This window comes from Myotis daubentonii, chromosome 9, assembly GCF_963259705.1.
Source record: "Myotis daubentonii chromosome 9, mMyoDau2.1, whole genome shotgun sequence".
In the NCBI taxonomy this organism is placed as follows: domain Eukaryota; kingdom Metazoa; phylum Chordata; class Mammalia; order Chiroptera; family Vespertilionidae; genus Myotis; species Myotis daubentonii.
The window spans coordinates 77,614,175-77,630,873 of record NC_081848.1 but is presented as its reverse complement, the minus strand read 5'-3'; the positions used below and the strand labels follow the sequence as shown (position 1 = coordinate 77,630,873).

The 16,699-nt window shown below is 50.3% G+C and overlaps 1 protein-coding gene across 1 annotated transcript; it reads right to left on the bottom strand.

Moving 5' to 3' along the window:
* Positions 1 to 8,420: 8,420 nt before the first annotated feature.
* On the bottom strand, positions 8,421 to 10,255 carry LOC132241281 (uncharacterized protein C11orf91 homolog). Its single transcript, XM_059709735.1, has 2 exons — positions 9,778 to 10,255; positions 8,421 to 8,674 (listed from the first exon to the last, which is right to left on the bottom strand). The coding sequence occupies exons 1-2, from the start codon at positions 10,253 to 10,255 to the stop codon at positions 8,589 to 8,591; spliced, it is 564 nt and encodes a 187-aa protein (XP_059565718.1). The 3' UTR covers positions 8,421 to 8,588.
* Between the last annotated feature and the right edge of the window lie 6,444 nt (positions 10,256 to 16,699).

The following is a 16,699-nucleotide window of genomic DNA, read 5'->3' as shown; positions in this document are numbered from 1 at the left end:
AAATATCGCGGAGCACTGGCTGGGTAAGGCATAGATCACCATGAGAGAGAGAGAGAGAGAGAGAGAGAGAGAGAGAGAGAGAGAGAGAGAGATGCTAATTAACTGGGACGCTGCAACGGGTTGACCAGACAGGAGGAGGTTGTGTGTGCAGCGTAGGGGTGCGGGGGGTGGGCGAGGGCCTGATCAACAGCGGCCATGGCTACTTCAAGGGTCAGAGAGCGAGGAAGCGCCAGCCGAATCGCGTGCTGGGCTCCTAGTAAGAAATAACGATGGAGAGAAAAAGGAACATAGGGGATTGTCGTGGCAATGTGGTTCTGGCTATTGCATAGTGGAGCATTGATCAGATTAAGGAATTTTGTGGTATTCCTTAAGAAGAGGGATTTTTAACATGTAAGGGTTTTAGAACTGAGGACTTAATATTTTGACTTTGGAAATTTGTTCTTGGTTCACTGACCCTATCAGGCACAAAGGCTTCTCTCTGGCATTGAATTGACAGAAGAAAGCAAACTCATCTATGCTTTGCATCGTTAGAGTCTGAAGATATTTTCAAAGTACGGGACAGGCTGGCTCCCCACGACCACAGGAAGCTTTTACGAAAGTGGCAGGGACACTTAATACTTGTTGGGGTGTCTCCTGTGGACCTGTGTCCTTGCATGGGGTCTGAGGTGTTCAACAAAGAGTTCACAGCAATGTTCTCTGAAGACCAAGCGAGGACTGGGAGGGCTGCGGCGCCCTCAGAATAGGTAGCAGGGGTGGGACAACCGCCTCTGTGTGAGACCAGCCCGTGGCTGGCTGATTGGGATGTAATCTGTGCACTCAAAACTGAGGTGCTGTGAGTGAGAGGGAATCCGTCGCCAAGCCCCAGAGACATTGCTCCCATCAGAGGGGAAAAAAAATCACTCCTGAGGCACATACGCTTCCATTTCTTACAGGATGTTCAGCTCCATTATAATCTTATGGGGCCACCATAATGCAATACATGACTATATTTTTCTACTGAGTAATAGGAACTCGGTAGAAAAATAACAGAAGAGCCCTGATGGTTCTGTGGTTAGAGCATTGGCCTGTGCACCAAAGGGTCTTGGGGTCGATTCCCAGTCAAGGGTAGGTACCTGGATTGCAGGTTCAATCCCCCAAACCCAATTGATGTGTCTCTCTCACATCGATGTTTCTCTCTTCCCTCCCTCCCTTCCACTCTCTCTAAAAAAAAAAAAAAAAAAAAAAAAAAAAAAAAAAATTATGGAAAAAAATATGCTTAGGTGAGGATTAACAAAAAAAAAAAAAAAATAACAGAAGAAAGAGGAATAAGTAGGAATTCATTGTAAATAATACCATGGACCAAATTGTGTCTCCCCATCCATCCCCACCCTCACACATTGAAGCCTTAATCCCCAATGTGTTGGGATTTGGGGTTGTAGGTTTAGATGAGGTCATGAGGGAGGGTCCCTCCTGATGGGATGAATGTCCTTACAAGAAGAGGAAGAGACACCAGGCTCACTCCGGCCCTCCCATGTGAGGACACAGCAAGAAGGCAGCCGTCTACAAACCAGGAAGAGAGCTCCACCAGGAACTGAACTGGCTGGTGTCTTCATCTTGGACTTCCCAGTGACCGGGACTGTGAGGGAGAATTGTCCAAGCCACCCAGTCTGTGGTATTTTGCTATCACAGGCCAAGCATGTCAACACAAATAACATATTACTGAGTTCAGCCCAGCTTGCTTACTCCTGGGAACTGGGATTTTCACCTTGAAACTGGTTCTGGGAGAGACTTTTCCTTATAACACACGGTTCCCCAAGGGCAGCCACCTACAGCCCCTGGGAAAGGAGGGGCTGCACTTGTGTTTATCTTTCACGAAGGCTGTTAATCACAGCAGTGTCTCCTCCTCCCGGAAGGTTTCTAAATTGGATTTTCTTCTAGAAGATAATACCGAACACGCCGATAATGTCAGCCCTGGATGTGAGAGGACTGGGAAGGGAAGGGGCTGTTCCATCCCTCTTCTACATCCATGCTGCCACCTGGTGGATCCCACCTCAAGAGAAACGGGAGGATTTTGTGTTCAAGACCAGAAACCTTGATGCGAATTTGTCCCGCAACCCTAAGGGGCAAAGTGATGGTGAGCATCGGCTGTGTGTCAGGTGGTGAGCTGAGCAGTTGGTCACTTCCCAACCACCCGGGCAGCGGGAGTTATCGTGCACATTTCCGCATGAATTAAGGGCCTCTGAGAAGTTTAGAACCAGCTTTGTTGAAAAAAGCAATTGGATGGATAAATGAATGAACGCATGAGTACATGAATGCAGGCTTCATTTATGTGCACTGTGTCGGTAACAGAATGTTTGTGCTGCATGCAGATAAACTCCGAGATGAGAGTGATGGTCCTGGGTGAGTTTGTGAATGGATGGACAGGATAGCTAATCTTTTTTCCACGTCTCGGAAGAATTGTCCCTCAGGCCCCTGTTGAATCATCAGCTGATTATGTGACCTTTGCCGCTCCCTCCCAACTCTCCCTGAAGTTGTCACCCAGCTGGAAGCCAGCTGGGTGAGTCACTCCATTCTTCTCTTAGGAACTGGAACTGAGAAAGAGTTTGTTCTGGAAATGAACATGGTTCCCATGAGTCACTTAGTGGCTAAGTTATGAGGAAGCCCAGTGGGAAAAAACAGGAGAGGCGTCAGGTGCAACAGGTATATGTAGCAAGAAGGAGGTAAGAGGGCAAGCTGCCCAGGCTCCTGGCGGCTTCCAGGCCCTGGTGCCGGTTGGCATGAGGAGACATGTGGTGTCTTTGTCTGTAGCTGCTCCCCGGCTCCTGGTGCCTCTGGTGGGGCTACAATCACAGGACCCTGGCCGCCTGTCCCAAATGGACGGACAGGGACATGTGGGCCAGGTAAGCCAGCCACCGCTTCTCTCCAAGGGATGCTAGTTGGAGCTGAGTTGTCCAGCGGCAGCACCTCCTTCTTTCCTTCCAAGGCCTGGAGGCCTCCTTTTTGTTTCTGTTACAATAGTTTCTGTGCTTGTAGACAAAGAACCCTGCTGTTGGCCACTCTTGTTATTTTAGCAGCTAGTTCGAGTGGCCTTCATTTTCCTCTCAACCAGCTGTGTCATCGATGCATTTTCTGCATTTCTCTCTGGTCACTTTCCCTCCCTCACTGCACAGTTACCTTCTTGGATGTGCTGATGCTCTGGTGTGGACGGGATGAAAGGACCAGGTGATGACTAAAACCCTCTTTGGGGCACCAGCTCCGGGGAGATCGAGCCCTTGGCCTTGCCTGCCTGCTGCGGGCTTTGCAATGCCGCCTGGGAGAAATGTGGTTGGCCCTCCCTAGCAAAGAGTCAGCTCACCCCCCGGATCACTCTTGGGCTCTGCAAATTCAAGGCTTCTCCCCACCTGCAGATCGGGCCTCCCTCCAGTTCATATCCTGTGGTCTCCACCCCTCCAGGCACCAGTAGCTCAACAGTGAGGGCTGTGTCCTAAACACACTGGAAAATAATAATGATGATGACTCCCTGTCGGGGGAAGTGTCACATCTACCACTTTGTGGTCCCCCACCCAACCTGTGAGAGCAGTGTCTCCATTTTTCAGATGAGGAAACAGGCTCAGAGAGGCCAGATAACTTTCCCAAGGTCACGTATCTGGTTGGTTACAAAATCGAGACACTGATGAAAGGAAAGGGGCTGTGTTCCATGAGGCACCCCCTGGTGTTCCCCTCCAGGAAGACAGAAAGCCTGGAAGTGGTGACCAGCTCTCTCTTCCTTGTTCTCCAAGGAGCCAGGCCTCTGCTTGACCCCCTTGGCCACAGTGTGGGGCACAGATCACTTGGATAAGGTAGTTGGAGGTTTTCCCATCACACTTGACATTTCTATTTCTCTCGGACTAGCAGATCTTCGATGAAAGGGTCATGCTATTAATAGCTGGCTACATGCGCTATCAGGTTTCATAATCCATGCTGGGCAAAACAGTTGCCCCTGGAGAGGAAGTGAGAGAAGGGGGAGACACCTAGACAGAAAAGGACAGGGATCAGGTAGAAAATAACTAGCAACTAACTTCACGTGAAAAATAACTAACAGGCAGCTTGGCCAAACCTTAAAGGGCAAACGTCAGGCTACAGCGCGATGTTCTCAGAGTTTTTAAAAAAGAAAGATACGCAAACGGGGAAATGACAGGAAAGGGGGTAGGCAGAGTGGCTTAGCTACATGGCCAGAGGAAGAACAAGGCGGAAAGAAGCGAGGGGCCTTGAGAACCAAGGGGGGCTTATTGGTTAGCAGGTTTATATACCCCCAGACCAAGGAGCCTCATTAGCAACCCTGCGCGGGACCCCTGCCCTCCCCTGCTGGCAGCTTTGTAAGCTTTGTGCTTGCTTACCGATAACTCAGCTTCCAGGCCCAATCTCGCTTGTCCGTGATTCCCGTCCTCAACTTCACTAAACAACCCTGGGGAAAAGATCACTTCTGAGATCCCATCCTGAACTCAGAAGGACCTCAGTCCTACCCCTGCCGGCTGGCACCTCTGCCCTCCCTCTACCCTAATTTCCCCGAAAGTAGAGGCTGCTAATCTGATTGGTCAGAGTCCAGGACATTCCTTGGGCCCTGCTGCACCAGTGGCCAGGCTCACTCCATTGTAAAGCCAGTGCACCGGTGCTCCGTGAGGGCCTCGTGCAAGGACATGCCTGCCTTCCTGAGCAGGCCCGGCCGGCCAGGTGCTCCCCTCCTCCAGGTGTGGACTGAGGGGGCACATGAATTAGGAGCTTCATTGATACCTTCAGCTCAACTTGCCAGGCTTTGAAGCAGCTCACCTTTAGCTCAGTGATCAACAAAGCGGTACTTTTATTTCCTGTTTAGCTGGTGGAGCGCTAATAAATGTTTACCAACGCTTCGGCTGAGGCGGGTGGGGGAAGAACGACTCTAATTGGTACATTTGTCAAGTTCCAGGCATGACAACTCCCGCTGCAGCCGGCTGCTCGTCAAGAGCAGGACATTATTAGGAAGTAAGGCGCCCTAGCCCACCCTCATACAGATACCAACAGAAATAACCTCCAGGACATAGGTCATTGTAAGATGTAACACAATACTGAGGACGGGGTGGATTTTGAGTGTCTGTTACCTTAGTTTTAAATAAAGCTTCATTGTAAGTTGATAAAGTGTAATTTTTAATAATGGCAGTACTTAACAGCCGGCTTACCCATTTCATGAAAATTTAGCCACTGGCTCTCGGGAGCTGTTCAGGCTGGCGGGCATGCCCCTGCGTTCATCTGTTATTCCTGCATATGGTGTTCTCTCAATGGCAACCCTTCTTGCTTCCATCTGTCAAACATCCTTTTTGTTCAGGAGGGGCTGACAATCACATGACCTGCCTCCCCACTGTCCTGATAACAGGACCTGCACCGCAGCCATGGGAGGAGGGGATAGGTGATAGGGTTGGGTATGGGCATTCCTGGGACCTTGGCTGTAATATCATAATACTGTCAACCGCATTCTCACTTGCAAAGTTGTGGGAAACAACCCAGCCAACCCCAAAACCATGCCCTACCAGCATCTAGCCAGGTGCTTCTTGTCGACAGCTCACCTGGGCTTCCCCCGAATCTGTGCCTCACCCAGCGAGAGAGCCGAGGGGGAACCGTGACCGGCCCCCGTCCCAGGCCTGGCTCTGCCTTTCCCTAGCTCTGTGTCGGTGGGCAAGGCCCTTCATCTCGTGGAGCCTCTGTTCCCTCACTTGTAAAACATGGCAAACCTACTTCACCAGACGCTGGTGAGAATTAAATGAGGTTGTTCATGCCAAGGCCTCCCTCTGTGCTCAGCAGAGTGTGCCCAATCTTATGAGCATGGTGGGGGGTGGAGTGGAGGCCACTGGGACTCTGGGGAGGAAATGGGAACAGGCCTTGTTGTCCCCCACCCAACCACCCTGTGAGAGCAGTGTCTCCACTGGGACTCTGGGGAGGAGATGGGACCCAGGCCCACTGGATATCGGCGCTGGGTGTCCCTGATGCCTGGTTTGTTCTCATTAAGATTCTTCAGCCCGCCCCTCACTGGCCTGGCCAGCCTGGAGTTTTCTGGGAGAACAAGATGCTCTCTAACCACCACCAGCCTGGGCAGCAAGACTCTGGCTTCTTCCTGGGGAGGGAGGCAGAGCCCGGGGTCCCCGCCGAAGGTGCTTGGACTCCCGTGGGTACAGCCGAAGCTGCAGACTCTGAGGGGCCGTCCCGCCTGAATTGTGTTTGGAAACCTTTGAATTCATTGCTGATTTAGGAAGCAAGAGCTTTCACCTGACACTGTGCCCACCCTCCTGGCTGGGCCACCAGCAGCTGGAGCTGGTTAACAACTACCCCCAGAGTCACGTGTGCACGCTGCCCTTTGCCAGGTTCCACCCAGACCTTGTCCCAGGGCATGAGCACTTGGAGGACGCTGCAGACTTTGGGGCACGTGTGTGCAATTTCCAGGGCTCCCACCACCACATTTACTCTTCTACCGGCGTCTGCACCCTCATTGCACAGATGGGGCCTCCTGTTAATATAGATGAACCATTTCTATTACCATCTGTAGCCAATCCCTCAGTGGTTCTCAACCTTGGCTGCACATGAGAATCACCTGGGAATCTTTTTAAAATCCTGATTTCTGGGCCTCATCCTCTGGAAATTCTGTTTCTTTGTTACTAATGTTGTGGCCCCACCCAAGAAGTTCTGGGTTGGCAGAAGGTGCTCACTCTTACACCCCTGTCCTTGGTAGCTTGCTTGCCTGCTGCTGCCATTGTGGCCCCACCCTATAACAAAGAAACAGAATTTCCGGAACATGAGGCCCAGATATCAGAATTTCAAAAAGATTCCCAGATGATTCTAATGTGCAGCCAAGGTTGAGAACCACTGACAGTAAACTACATCCCACCCCTCCCGTTCCCTCGAGAACAACATTCCAGCACGTCTAAGACATCTGACTCATTGGCCAACTCCTTTTCATCCTCCTTTTGCCAGAAGCCCAAACTTCACAAATTCTCTGGCTACGACCTACCGCTGCTGCTGGCATAGTGAACGCACAATGGCATCTAGATGCCAAGTATCAAAATGTTATACTTGAGCCCGGCTGGCGTGGCTCAGTGGTTGAATGTTAACCTCTGAACCAGGAGGTAAGGGTTCGATTCCTGATGGGGGCGCATGCCCAAGTCTAGTGTGTGGCGTGCAGGAGGCAGCCAATCAGTGATTCTCTCTCATCATTGATGTTTCTTTCTCTCTCTCTCCCTTCCTCTCTGAAACCAATAAAATATGTATTTTTTAAATGTTATACTTGATTGAGGATTTGTTTCACAAAATAATGTTTTCTTTATTTATGTGCTTGTGTCACGGAGATCTCACTCCTCCCATTTTTTCCTCACCAGAGAGACAGCACCTGGCAAGTGGGCGGGGTGGGGAGGGCAGTGGTTGGTGGTGGCAGCAGGTGCCCCAAAGACACCTCTCACCACGCAAAGGGGAAAGGGAAGATGAGGCTGCACCGCCACTTGTCACTCAGCTGGATTATTAATTACTGCAGCCCAAACTGCTTTCCCTGCTTCCTTCCTTCCTTCGTCTGTTCTCAACCCAGCAGCACAGTCAGATCCTGTCTCTCACTGGCTGAAAATCCTCTACCCACGCCCCCTCCCACTTGGAGTAAAACCCAGAGCCTTACCATGGCTAGAAGGTCCCACATGAATGGACCTTCTCTGCATTAGCCCTTCCACTCTCCTCTCACTCCTCCTCCATTTAAGATGGTGAATTGTGTTTATCTGCCATCTGGCTTTTTGCAGACCCTCCAACATCCCAGCAGGCTCCCACCTTCAGCCTTTGTACTGGTGCTTCTTCTGGAACATTCCCAGGATGCCACATGGCTATCACCCTCAACCACCTTCAAACCTTGCTTACACATTAACTCTTCAGGAAACCCTATTTGAAATTCTACCCTGCTTTCTGCTGACCCTCCTGACCCTACTCTTCCCCTCCCCCCTTAGTATGTTATCATCTATGATACCATATTATGATTTCCCTATTTATAACGGCATCTGTTTTTCCCCAATCCAGGTTGGAAGAGCCCTGGGAGGATGGGGGGTGTCTGGCACAGAATCAGCTCTCAACTACTTCTTAAATAAGTTAATTTCTAGAAAGGACCTTGGCTTTGATCAGATCATCACAGAGTTTTGTGGTCCAAAAACCACTAAAAAACGAAACACTTCCAAGGAATAAAGCTGTTGGAAAACACACACATCCATGTCCTTCAAGAGCCCCTCTGAGCTGGGACACAGCAACGGGACCAAATATATATTGCCCTTGGTTTTCCCCAGTTCCCTCCTGACCTGGCCGTGTTGGGAGCCCCTCCCCTGGTGTTGGCAGCCCCTGAGCGCCAGCAGGGCAGCAGCTTCCAGACCCCGTGAGAAAGCTCCCCAGCCACAGCACAGAGAGGAGACACACCATGAGATTTACCACGTGGGCACTGTATGTGGAGTACATGCTGGGAGCAACAAGAACAGCAGTAAATACAGAACAGAAAATAACAATTTTTGAAATGACAACGAACAGGACACATTATCTAAGCACTAACACCTAAGGAGGTGGCTGCCCAGGCTCTGGTGGGCGGCGCCTCAGGAGAAAGAGGCTGACTTCCTTCCAGGCTGCCTGGTCTTCAGTCCTTGTAACTTCTCATCTTTCAGCGCCTTCAAGAACTTATCTGCAGGAGAGCGAGACACACTTAGCTTCAGTAGAGATGAGGGCTTTTACTAACGTTGGGAATGCAACTGTGTGCTCCCTACAGGAGCCCCAAATCCACTAGGATCCAAAACATGTATAAGTGGAGAATATGTAGTTGCGAAATCCAGGACTTAGAAAAGTCCAAGTTTTCTAGGAATTGTTTCTAGAGACCTGCTGCCTCATGGACCTAAACATTTGGGTTATTTCATACCCGCTTCCCTGTGTGGGAGGTGGGGGCAATTTTATAGAGTAATGGGGATGGTCTTTTGAGAACCATCTGCTCGCCTTCAGTGGCCAGGTGCTAGCCACAGTCAGAAGAGGTGATGGGAAAAACAAAGTCTGCAGAACAGCCTATGGCGACTGAACATTCTACAGAGCAAATAGGTCCTCGGGGAGTCGAATTGGACTGTGTGTGATTTTACTCTCCCACAGCAGCTTGCATGCTCCAGGAATCCCACCCACACCGGCACACCTGGTCTCCCTGGTTAAGTAAGATCCCAGAGACTTCAAACCTAAGATCAGATGGCAGAGTCCAGGACCCTGGTGACAGGGCTACAAGGGGGGAAGGTGTGGGTGGAGGGGTGGGGGTGGAGGTGGAGGGGGGTGGGCGTGTCCCAGGGAAGCTATCATCCAGCATTGTCCTTGGGCCTCCTGGGTCTTGCACAATTCCCATCTGCCCCCTAAGACACTCCAATCAACCCGTCCCTACTTCCCCCACCTCCCGCCCAGGATCCCAGTTGAAGATAAATGCTAAATCTCGGTCTCTAGAGAAATGGGCTGCCTGTGGTGGGCGGAGCTCCAGGCGTAGTTGTGTTACTGTGCAAGAGGCTTAAGGTTCAGGAGGAGTCTGGTGGTGGGTGGAGTTCCAGGTTTGGGGGCTCAGGATGGAGGATGGAGTTGGAAGAAAAGAGTCGGTTGAAATCCAGGATGGGGGGAATCTGGGATCTGGGGGATCAGCTGGAAATCTGGGACACCTGGGTGCTGGAGCCTGAGCCCGAGGCCACATTTGGGGGAACCTCGTAGGGGGACATGGAGTCAAGGCCGCCCAAGGGTGGGCCCCGGCAGCCCGGGGAGGTCACGCACAGCGCTGGGAGTCGAAGCCATCCCCAGTGATGGTGAGCAGCTCCAGCTCCTTAATGCGGATCTCCAGTTCGCACAACTCCTCGGGGTGGGAGGCGGAGACCAGCCGGGAGGGCGTGGGGCCAGGGGTCAGGGGCGAGGCAGCCACCTCGGGCCCTGGCGGCGGCGAGTAGAAGAAGCGCAGAGGCTCATAGGGGATGGAGGCCAGGCCAGAGGGCCAGGGCGGGGGGCACGGGCGCTCGCTGGGGGGACCCAGGCCCGGGGGTGGCGGCAGGGGTATCGGGGCCGGGGGCGCCTGGGGTAGGGACCGGCCGCCCGCCGGCCCGCCCGCCTTCAGCGGCACGAAGAGCTTCTTCCAGATATTGAAGTCGCTCAGCGGGGACGGGGAGACCCCGCGGTCGTAGAGGGACGGGAAATAGAGGGGCGGGGCCGGCCGCTGGCTCATCGTGGGGCTCTGGCGGCCGCGCCGCCCCTTCGGCATCTTTTGAATGGGAGGCTGCGTGGGAGGAACCCGCGCCGGGAGACCCGCGCCTGCCTCGAGTGGCCGGGTTCTCAGATTCCACAGGCCACGCCCCGAGAGGCTCGGCCCCACCCCTTCGTGTTAGCCCCGCCCCCAACAAGCGGGGCTCTGAGATCCGGTTGGCCACGCCCCAGAATGTGGCCACGCCCATTGGCAGGTGGCAGGCCGCGCCCCTGGAGTGAGACAGGCACCCGCAGTGGGGCGCGAGTGTGAAGTCCCGCAGGCGCGTCCTAATGCCCGGCCCAACCCCTTGGTTCTGCTCGACCTCAGCACCCTTCGCCTCCAGCCCCAAGCCGGGCTCAGCCCCCCTGCTCTCCCCACCGCCCCTAAATTCCACAAGCCTCGCTCTGGAGCTGTCACAGCCAAACATGACATCAAACAAAAGCCCCAAGTGGAGAGCTGGCCAGAACTGCAAGAGAAAACAGTCTTCAGTTTTCCTCTCCGTTTATAGGAAGAAGAAAAAATTATGCCCTGCTTTTAGGCTGAGTCCTCTGTTTCTCAATTACCTTCGATTAAAATAATCCCTGTGCCAAAATGGCATATTTGGGGGTGTTATATTCTGATCCTTTTCAGTTCCCATAACACTGTTCTTTTTAAAAAATATATAATTTTATTGATTTCAGAGTGGAAGGGAGAGGGGGGAGAGAGAAAGAGAGAGAGAGAAACATCAATGATGAGAATCACTGATCAACTGCCTCCCACACACCCCGCACTGGGAATCCAACAGTGACCTCCTGGCTCATAGTCCACGCTCAACACTGAGCCACACCGGCCAGGCTATAACACTGTTTTTAAAAGCTCCCAGCTATTTATTGAGTCCAAATATACGCTCAGCACTACAGGATCTTGGGCTGGACCAGCTAGTATGGGAAGAAAAAGCTGCTCAGTGTGAGACAAGCCCTTTACGTTTGGACAGTTTCTAAGTTTACAAGTGCTTCACACGCACCTTTCCGCCTTCTGTCTGGTCATCACAAGCAACTGTAGGAGGCAGCCTGGTTCTCTTAAACGTCAAACAACTTGCCCAAAGACATCTAGCTTGGATATCCAACTCCCTTTGCTGCTATGCACGCACACACACATGCACACATGCACAGCTGGTACTGACTCAGATCTTGACTGGCCAACAGCCTAAACTGGTCCCTACCCATCTTTATTCCTTCAATCCAATGACCATTAGATCATTGTTAGGCCAAGGCTTTCATGGGAATTTGCCTCCCCTCAGTCTGACTAATCCTGGCTACTCATGTAAGAGATCTTGGAGCAAAGTACCAAGGAAAGGGTGTGGGCTCTTTGGGATAGGTTCAGCAGGATTGCCTTTCAGTGGTTAGACTGTTGCCTGTTCGTTCCTGATGATGAATGTGTTTGGAAGAGAACTAAACTGCATCCCATTGGAGACACTCTCCCTTCAGATTTATTACCATCCATAGCAGGGTCCCTTTTCCAGAGTCTCCCACAGCACTGGGAAATTTGGCAGGAACATGGGTTGGCTCTAATGGCCATTCTCAATCAACCCTCTTCTCCTTTGTCCACCTCCCAATTGTTTGATTATTTGTTGCTTTTTTTTTATATCCACATAGGAGTGACTTTTTCCATCTGACTTATTTTGCATAGCGTGCTAGTCTCAAGATCCACCCATGTTATTGCAAATGACAGTATTTCGTCTTTTCTAATAGCTTAGTAATATGCCATCATTTATTAGATTTAGAATCACTTAGTTCCTCTCTGTGTGCTTGTAAAGTCCCCCTTCAAACCCCTCATCTTCGTTTTCCTCTCAGGGAGATGGATTTGGGCTTTCAAAACCCTGTCTCCTTGTTTGCTGCCTCTCAAAAATAAACTCTTTCCTTGTTGCATACTCACTGCTTTACCGATTGGTATTACTGTGTGTTGGGTATGTGAACTTGGGTTTGAGTACACTTGCTCCCCTAGAAGTCTCACTTCCTCTCCATCACTTTAGCTCTGCACCTGGACAGAATGCCAACGACCACACCTTAACCAGATTCTCTGCCTCTCTAAGGGGATGTCACCATCGGCCATGCCTCCTAGGCTTGGGACAGCTTTTAGGAGCATGTAGAACTTGTGGCTTGGATACAGCAGAGTTGCTATGGAATGAGTATTTGTGTTGCCCCGCCCCCCATTCTTATGTTGAAAACCTAAGCCCCAGTGAGATGCTATTAGGAGGTGGGGGCCTTTGGGAGGTGATTAAGTGAAGAGGACAGAGCCCTCACCCATGGATTAGTGCTCTTGGTAAAGAGTCTGCAGGGAACTCCCTTGCCACTTCCACCATGTGAGGGCATAGTGAGAAGCCCGCCATCCATGAACCAGGAAATGGGTTCTCACCAGGCACCAAATCTACTGGACCCTTGATCTTGGAGTTCCCAGCCACCAGACCCGTGAGAAATAAATGTTTCTTGCTTAAGCCGCCCAGTCTATGGGATTTTTGTTACAGCATCCTGAACATACGAAGACAAAAGTCATGTTTGAATCCAGGACTCTTTGTGACTCTGGGAAAGTCATGTCAGCTCTTGGAATGTTTTCTGAGCCATAAAATGAAGGCAAGATCTATCACACAAAGTTGATGCAGGTAATGAAAACATGTATAAACAAAACCTGGGACACATAGTAGGTGCTCCTGGGACACATAGTAGGTGACTATGATTATTAAACGGTCTTATGTGGATTCCTTAATTCACCATTAAGCCCTGGCAAATGGATGAGGTCAGTGGAGCAGGGGAGAGGGTGTCCCTCCCTGATAACTGGACCCACTCCAGGTAATTTAGCAAGCCCTACACCTACAACAGTGATGGCGAACCTATGACACACATGTCAGAGGTGACACCCGAACTCATTTTTTTGGTTGATTTTTCTTTGTTAAATGGCATTTAAATATATAAAATAAATATCAAAAATATGTCTATGTTTTACTATGGTTGCAAATATCAAAAAAATTTCTATATGTGACACAGCACCAGAGTTAAGTTAGGGTTTTTCAAAATGCTGACAGGCCGAGCTCAAAAGGTTCGCCATCACTGACCTAGAAGATGGTTACCTGCTGCCCTGTGGAGGACAGTGACATCAAACTCAGAAAGTCTATTGCGAGCAGGGCACTTGTCTTAACTCTGCCCACTGCAACGAACCTAAGCAGTAGCTGTTTTCCCCACATTCGGAGGCACAGAGGCAGGTAAGGTTGAGTAACTTGCCTGAGGCCCTGGGACTGGTTAGCATCAGAACTGGAATTCCAAACCCATGGGCTGGCCCCAGCTCCCTGCCTCTTGGCCATTCCCTCCTACAGCCTCCCACCAGTTCCCCTGGCTCTCAGGGCAGGGTCACCTTCACGTTGGCTGGCTTTCTCTTGCTCGCAGAGGGCAGGCTCTAACTGGAAGTTGTTTGTGTCACAATTCACGGGTTTGGCTATGTGAGGAGTACCAACAGTCTTTATTCCTCATCTGAATTCACCATTGTGTTGGGCAGGAGCTGAAGGCCCACACATTTCTACTTCCCTTCACAACACCCACTATTTCAAGAACCTTTCTAAAAAAAATGCAGCCCGCCCTTATTCTTATTTCCCTTGGCGGCTGTTTTCCCAGGCACTTGCAGAGTCAGCACATTTTTTAATGAACTGAAGCCTGAGAGGCAGTAGTGGAATGGAGAGTGCAGAGGCTTGGAAGATGAGAGAGCTGAGTTTAGTCTCATCAACCAGCATCAACTAGCTGTGCAACCCTGGGTAAAACAATTGTTGCTAACACTCACTTCACCACTTACTACATTGTGTTCTCAAGTTATCCTGGCAGTACCACCTATAGGGTCAGTCTCTCAGAATTTTTCTGCTCATAGGCCACAGAGGTTGATACGGAGATTTCATACAGAGGGCAATGAGATAGTTTATGGAACTGAAAGCTTAAGAAGTAGGTTTTGAGCCCGGCCTGGGAGGCTCAGTGGTTGAGCATCGACCTATGAACCAGGAGGTGACGGTTCCATTCAGGTCAGGTCACATACCCAGTTGCAGGCCCAATCTTCAGTAGGGGCCTTGCAGGAGGCCGCTGATCAATGTTTCTCAGCATTGATGTTTCTATCTCTCCCTCTCCCTTCCTCTCTAAATAAATATACATTTATTTTATTATTATTATTTTATTTTTTGTTTATATTATTATATAGATTTTATTATTTTTGTATTTTTATTTTGTTTAAAGAATTTGATTTTGAGGGTTCAGCGGCCAGGGCAACTTTAAGAATCCAGGTAGCAGGAGGGAACCAATGGCCTCTTCAGTTGGCTGGCTGTTCTCAATGACTATTTTCAACCCTTTTCCCTACAGCAGTGGTTCTCAACCTTCGGGCCCTTTAAATACAGTTCCTCATGTTGTGACCCAACCATAAAATTATTTTCGTTGCTACTTCATAACTGTAATGTTGCTACTGTTATGAATCGTAATGTAAATATCTAATATGCAGGATGGTCTTAGGTGACCCCTGTGAAAGGGTCGTTCGACCGGCAAAGGTGTCGCAACCCACAGGTTGAGAACCGCTGCCCTACAGCCTTCCCTATAGACACAGAGGCTGGAAAAACAAAACAGCTTTGGAAGTCTCCCTTTCAGCTGAAGGTGGCCATGAGGCATTTCCAGCCAGAAGATATGACCAGAAAATAGCTGGCAGTTTTCCGGGAAACTGAAGCTTCCCCTTCCTCTCCTCTTCCTGCCTTGGACCTGGCAGTCCGAGGTCACTCTGTGACATGAGGGAAAGACCAGAATATGCCATGCACCCACCAAGATGGTGTTGAGCAGCTGAACCAATGCCAGGAGCTGCCCACCTTCTTATGCAAGAGAATCTGACTCTGATTAAGCTTCTCTAAGTTGTCTCTTCATTGTAGCCTTCCTGGGAGACTCATGGCTTCAACCAAAAAGGATTTTCAGTCCTTGTCTAACTCCACTCAAGACTGAAATTGCAGGAGAGACCCTCCCTGCCCAGCTTCTGGCTAGAGGCGGCCAGACACCCTTCATGAAAAGGCCCCCCAAGACTGCACTTCCAGGTGGAAGCGACTCCCCAGCAGGTGATTGTGGTTCTGTTATCAGAAGGGAGGGGGAATAGAGGCCATGTGGCTAAAAAGCCAATGACATTATGGCAGGTCCCATTGTTACAACTGATGATGACACAGAAGGTCGGAGTGGTGAGGTAGCATGGGCAAGGCCTCAGAGCCAGTCAGTAAGAGGGGCGTGAAAAGAGGCCCTTTGCCACTGTGCCGCAAATGTATTGCATTTAAGTAAAGCCGCCACCCTGCTCCTTGTGCTCCTCTGTACCTTAGTATTTTACTTCCACACTGCACCTCCTCTGAGTCTCGGTATGCCTTTCTCTTTTCTTCTAGTTGTAGAATTTCCACTCAGCCAGCCTTCCTGTGGTTCTGGATGATGTCCGTTCCGTCTTTTAGTTGTATTTTTGAAGTGGTTGTTCGAGGCAGCAAACTCTGGTGTTTAGCTGTGCCGCCATCTTGTTTTCTCCCAGAAACTTTCTCAAGCCAGTTCAAGCAACACAGGTCTGAGGGAGTTATGTATGACATGGAGAGACTTTACTCACTCCATGGGCAGCTGCCCAGGCATACAGTGCAGTCAGTAAAATAAGTAGAGAATGGTGATTTGTAAACACTCTGATGGATTTGGGTATTGGCAATACTATTCAGTTACAGAGCAAAATGAAGTCGTATACACAGTGCTTCAAATAGTGGCCGGCACACAGTAAGCCCTCCAGTTGTGACCATGACATTCCCTGTTGAAGAATTCAGTGCCAGGTCCCCTTTTAGCTATACTAGTCGAGTTTATGAATTATAATGCTGAGTTTCAGTTCTGGCCACAGCACCATATCACACCAACACATTCAAGGGCCAGGTTGGTTGATATTGACATATTTGTAAAATATATTGCCAGACTGAGTGGGGTGAGTTGAGCCAGCGTAAGCACTAGTTGTATATATAGGCCCAACATACTGGGGTTGGCTAACTTGCATGTAGCCAATAATAGCGAGGATGGGAATGGCAGCACGCCTAGCAGAGCTCATCACAGAAAAGAAGCTCCCCACTCCACAATCCCAGAACCTTGACCCCCAGTTCAGTGCATCCACCCTCTGCAGGGTGCATGCTGTCCCCCCACCCATCCCAGAGGCTCTGGACCCAGATAGCTGCTTGGGGAAAGGACATTCTTACCTACAACGGACCCACATAGACACCCACCTAGCAGTCTTGTGGTCATTTATTTTACTCCAAAATAATGGAAGTGTGCACAAGCAGGAAGCTTCAGTTTAGACAAAGAAAAGTTTTATGGTGAATAATCCTATACGCTAGTGGCATGGTCAGTACTTCCTCAGGCAGAAAAAGGCCTGTGAAGCAAAGAGTCACAACTATTTTGTCTTGGAACAGAATGAAGA

Coding starts and splice junctions, on each gene's coding strand:
- LOC132241281 (XM_059709735.1), bottom strand. CDS start 10,255: ATGCCGAAGGGGCGGCGCGGCCGCCAGAGCCCCACGATGAGCCAGCGG. Junction 8,675..9,777: donor TGGCTTCGACTCCCAGCGCT/GTGCGTGACCTC, acceptor GCTCTCCTGCAG/ATAAGTTCTTGAAGGCGCTG.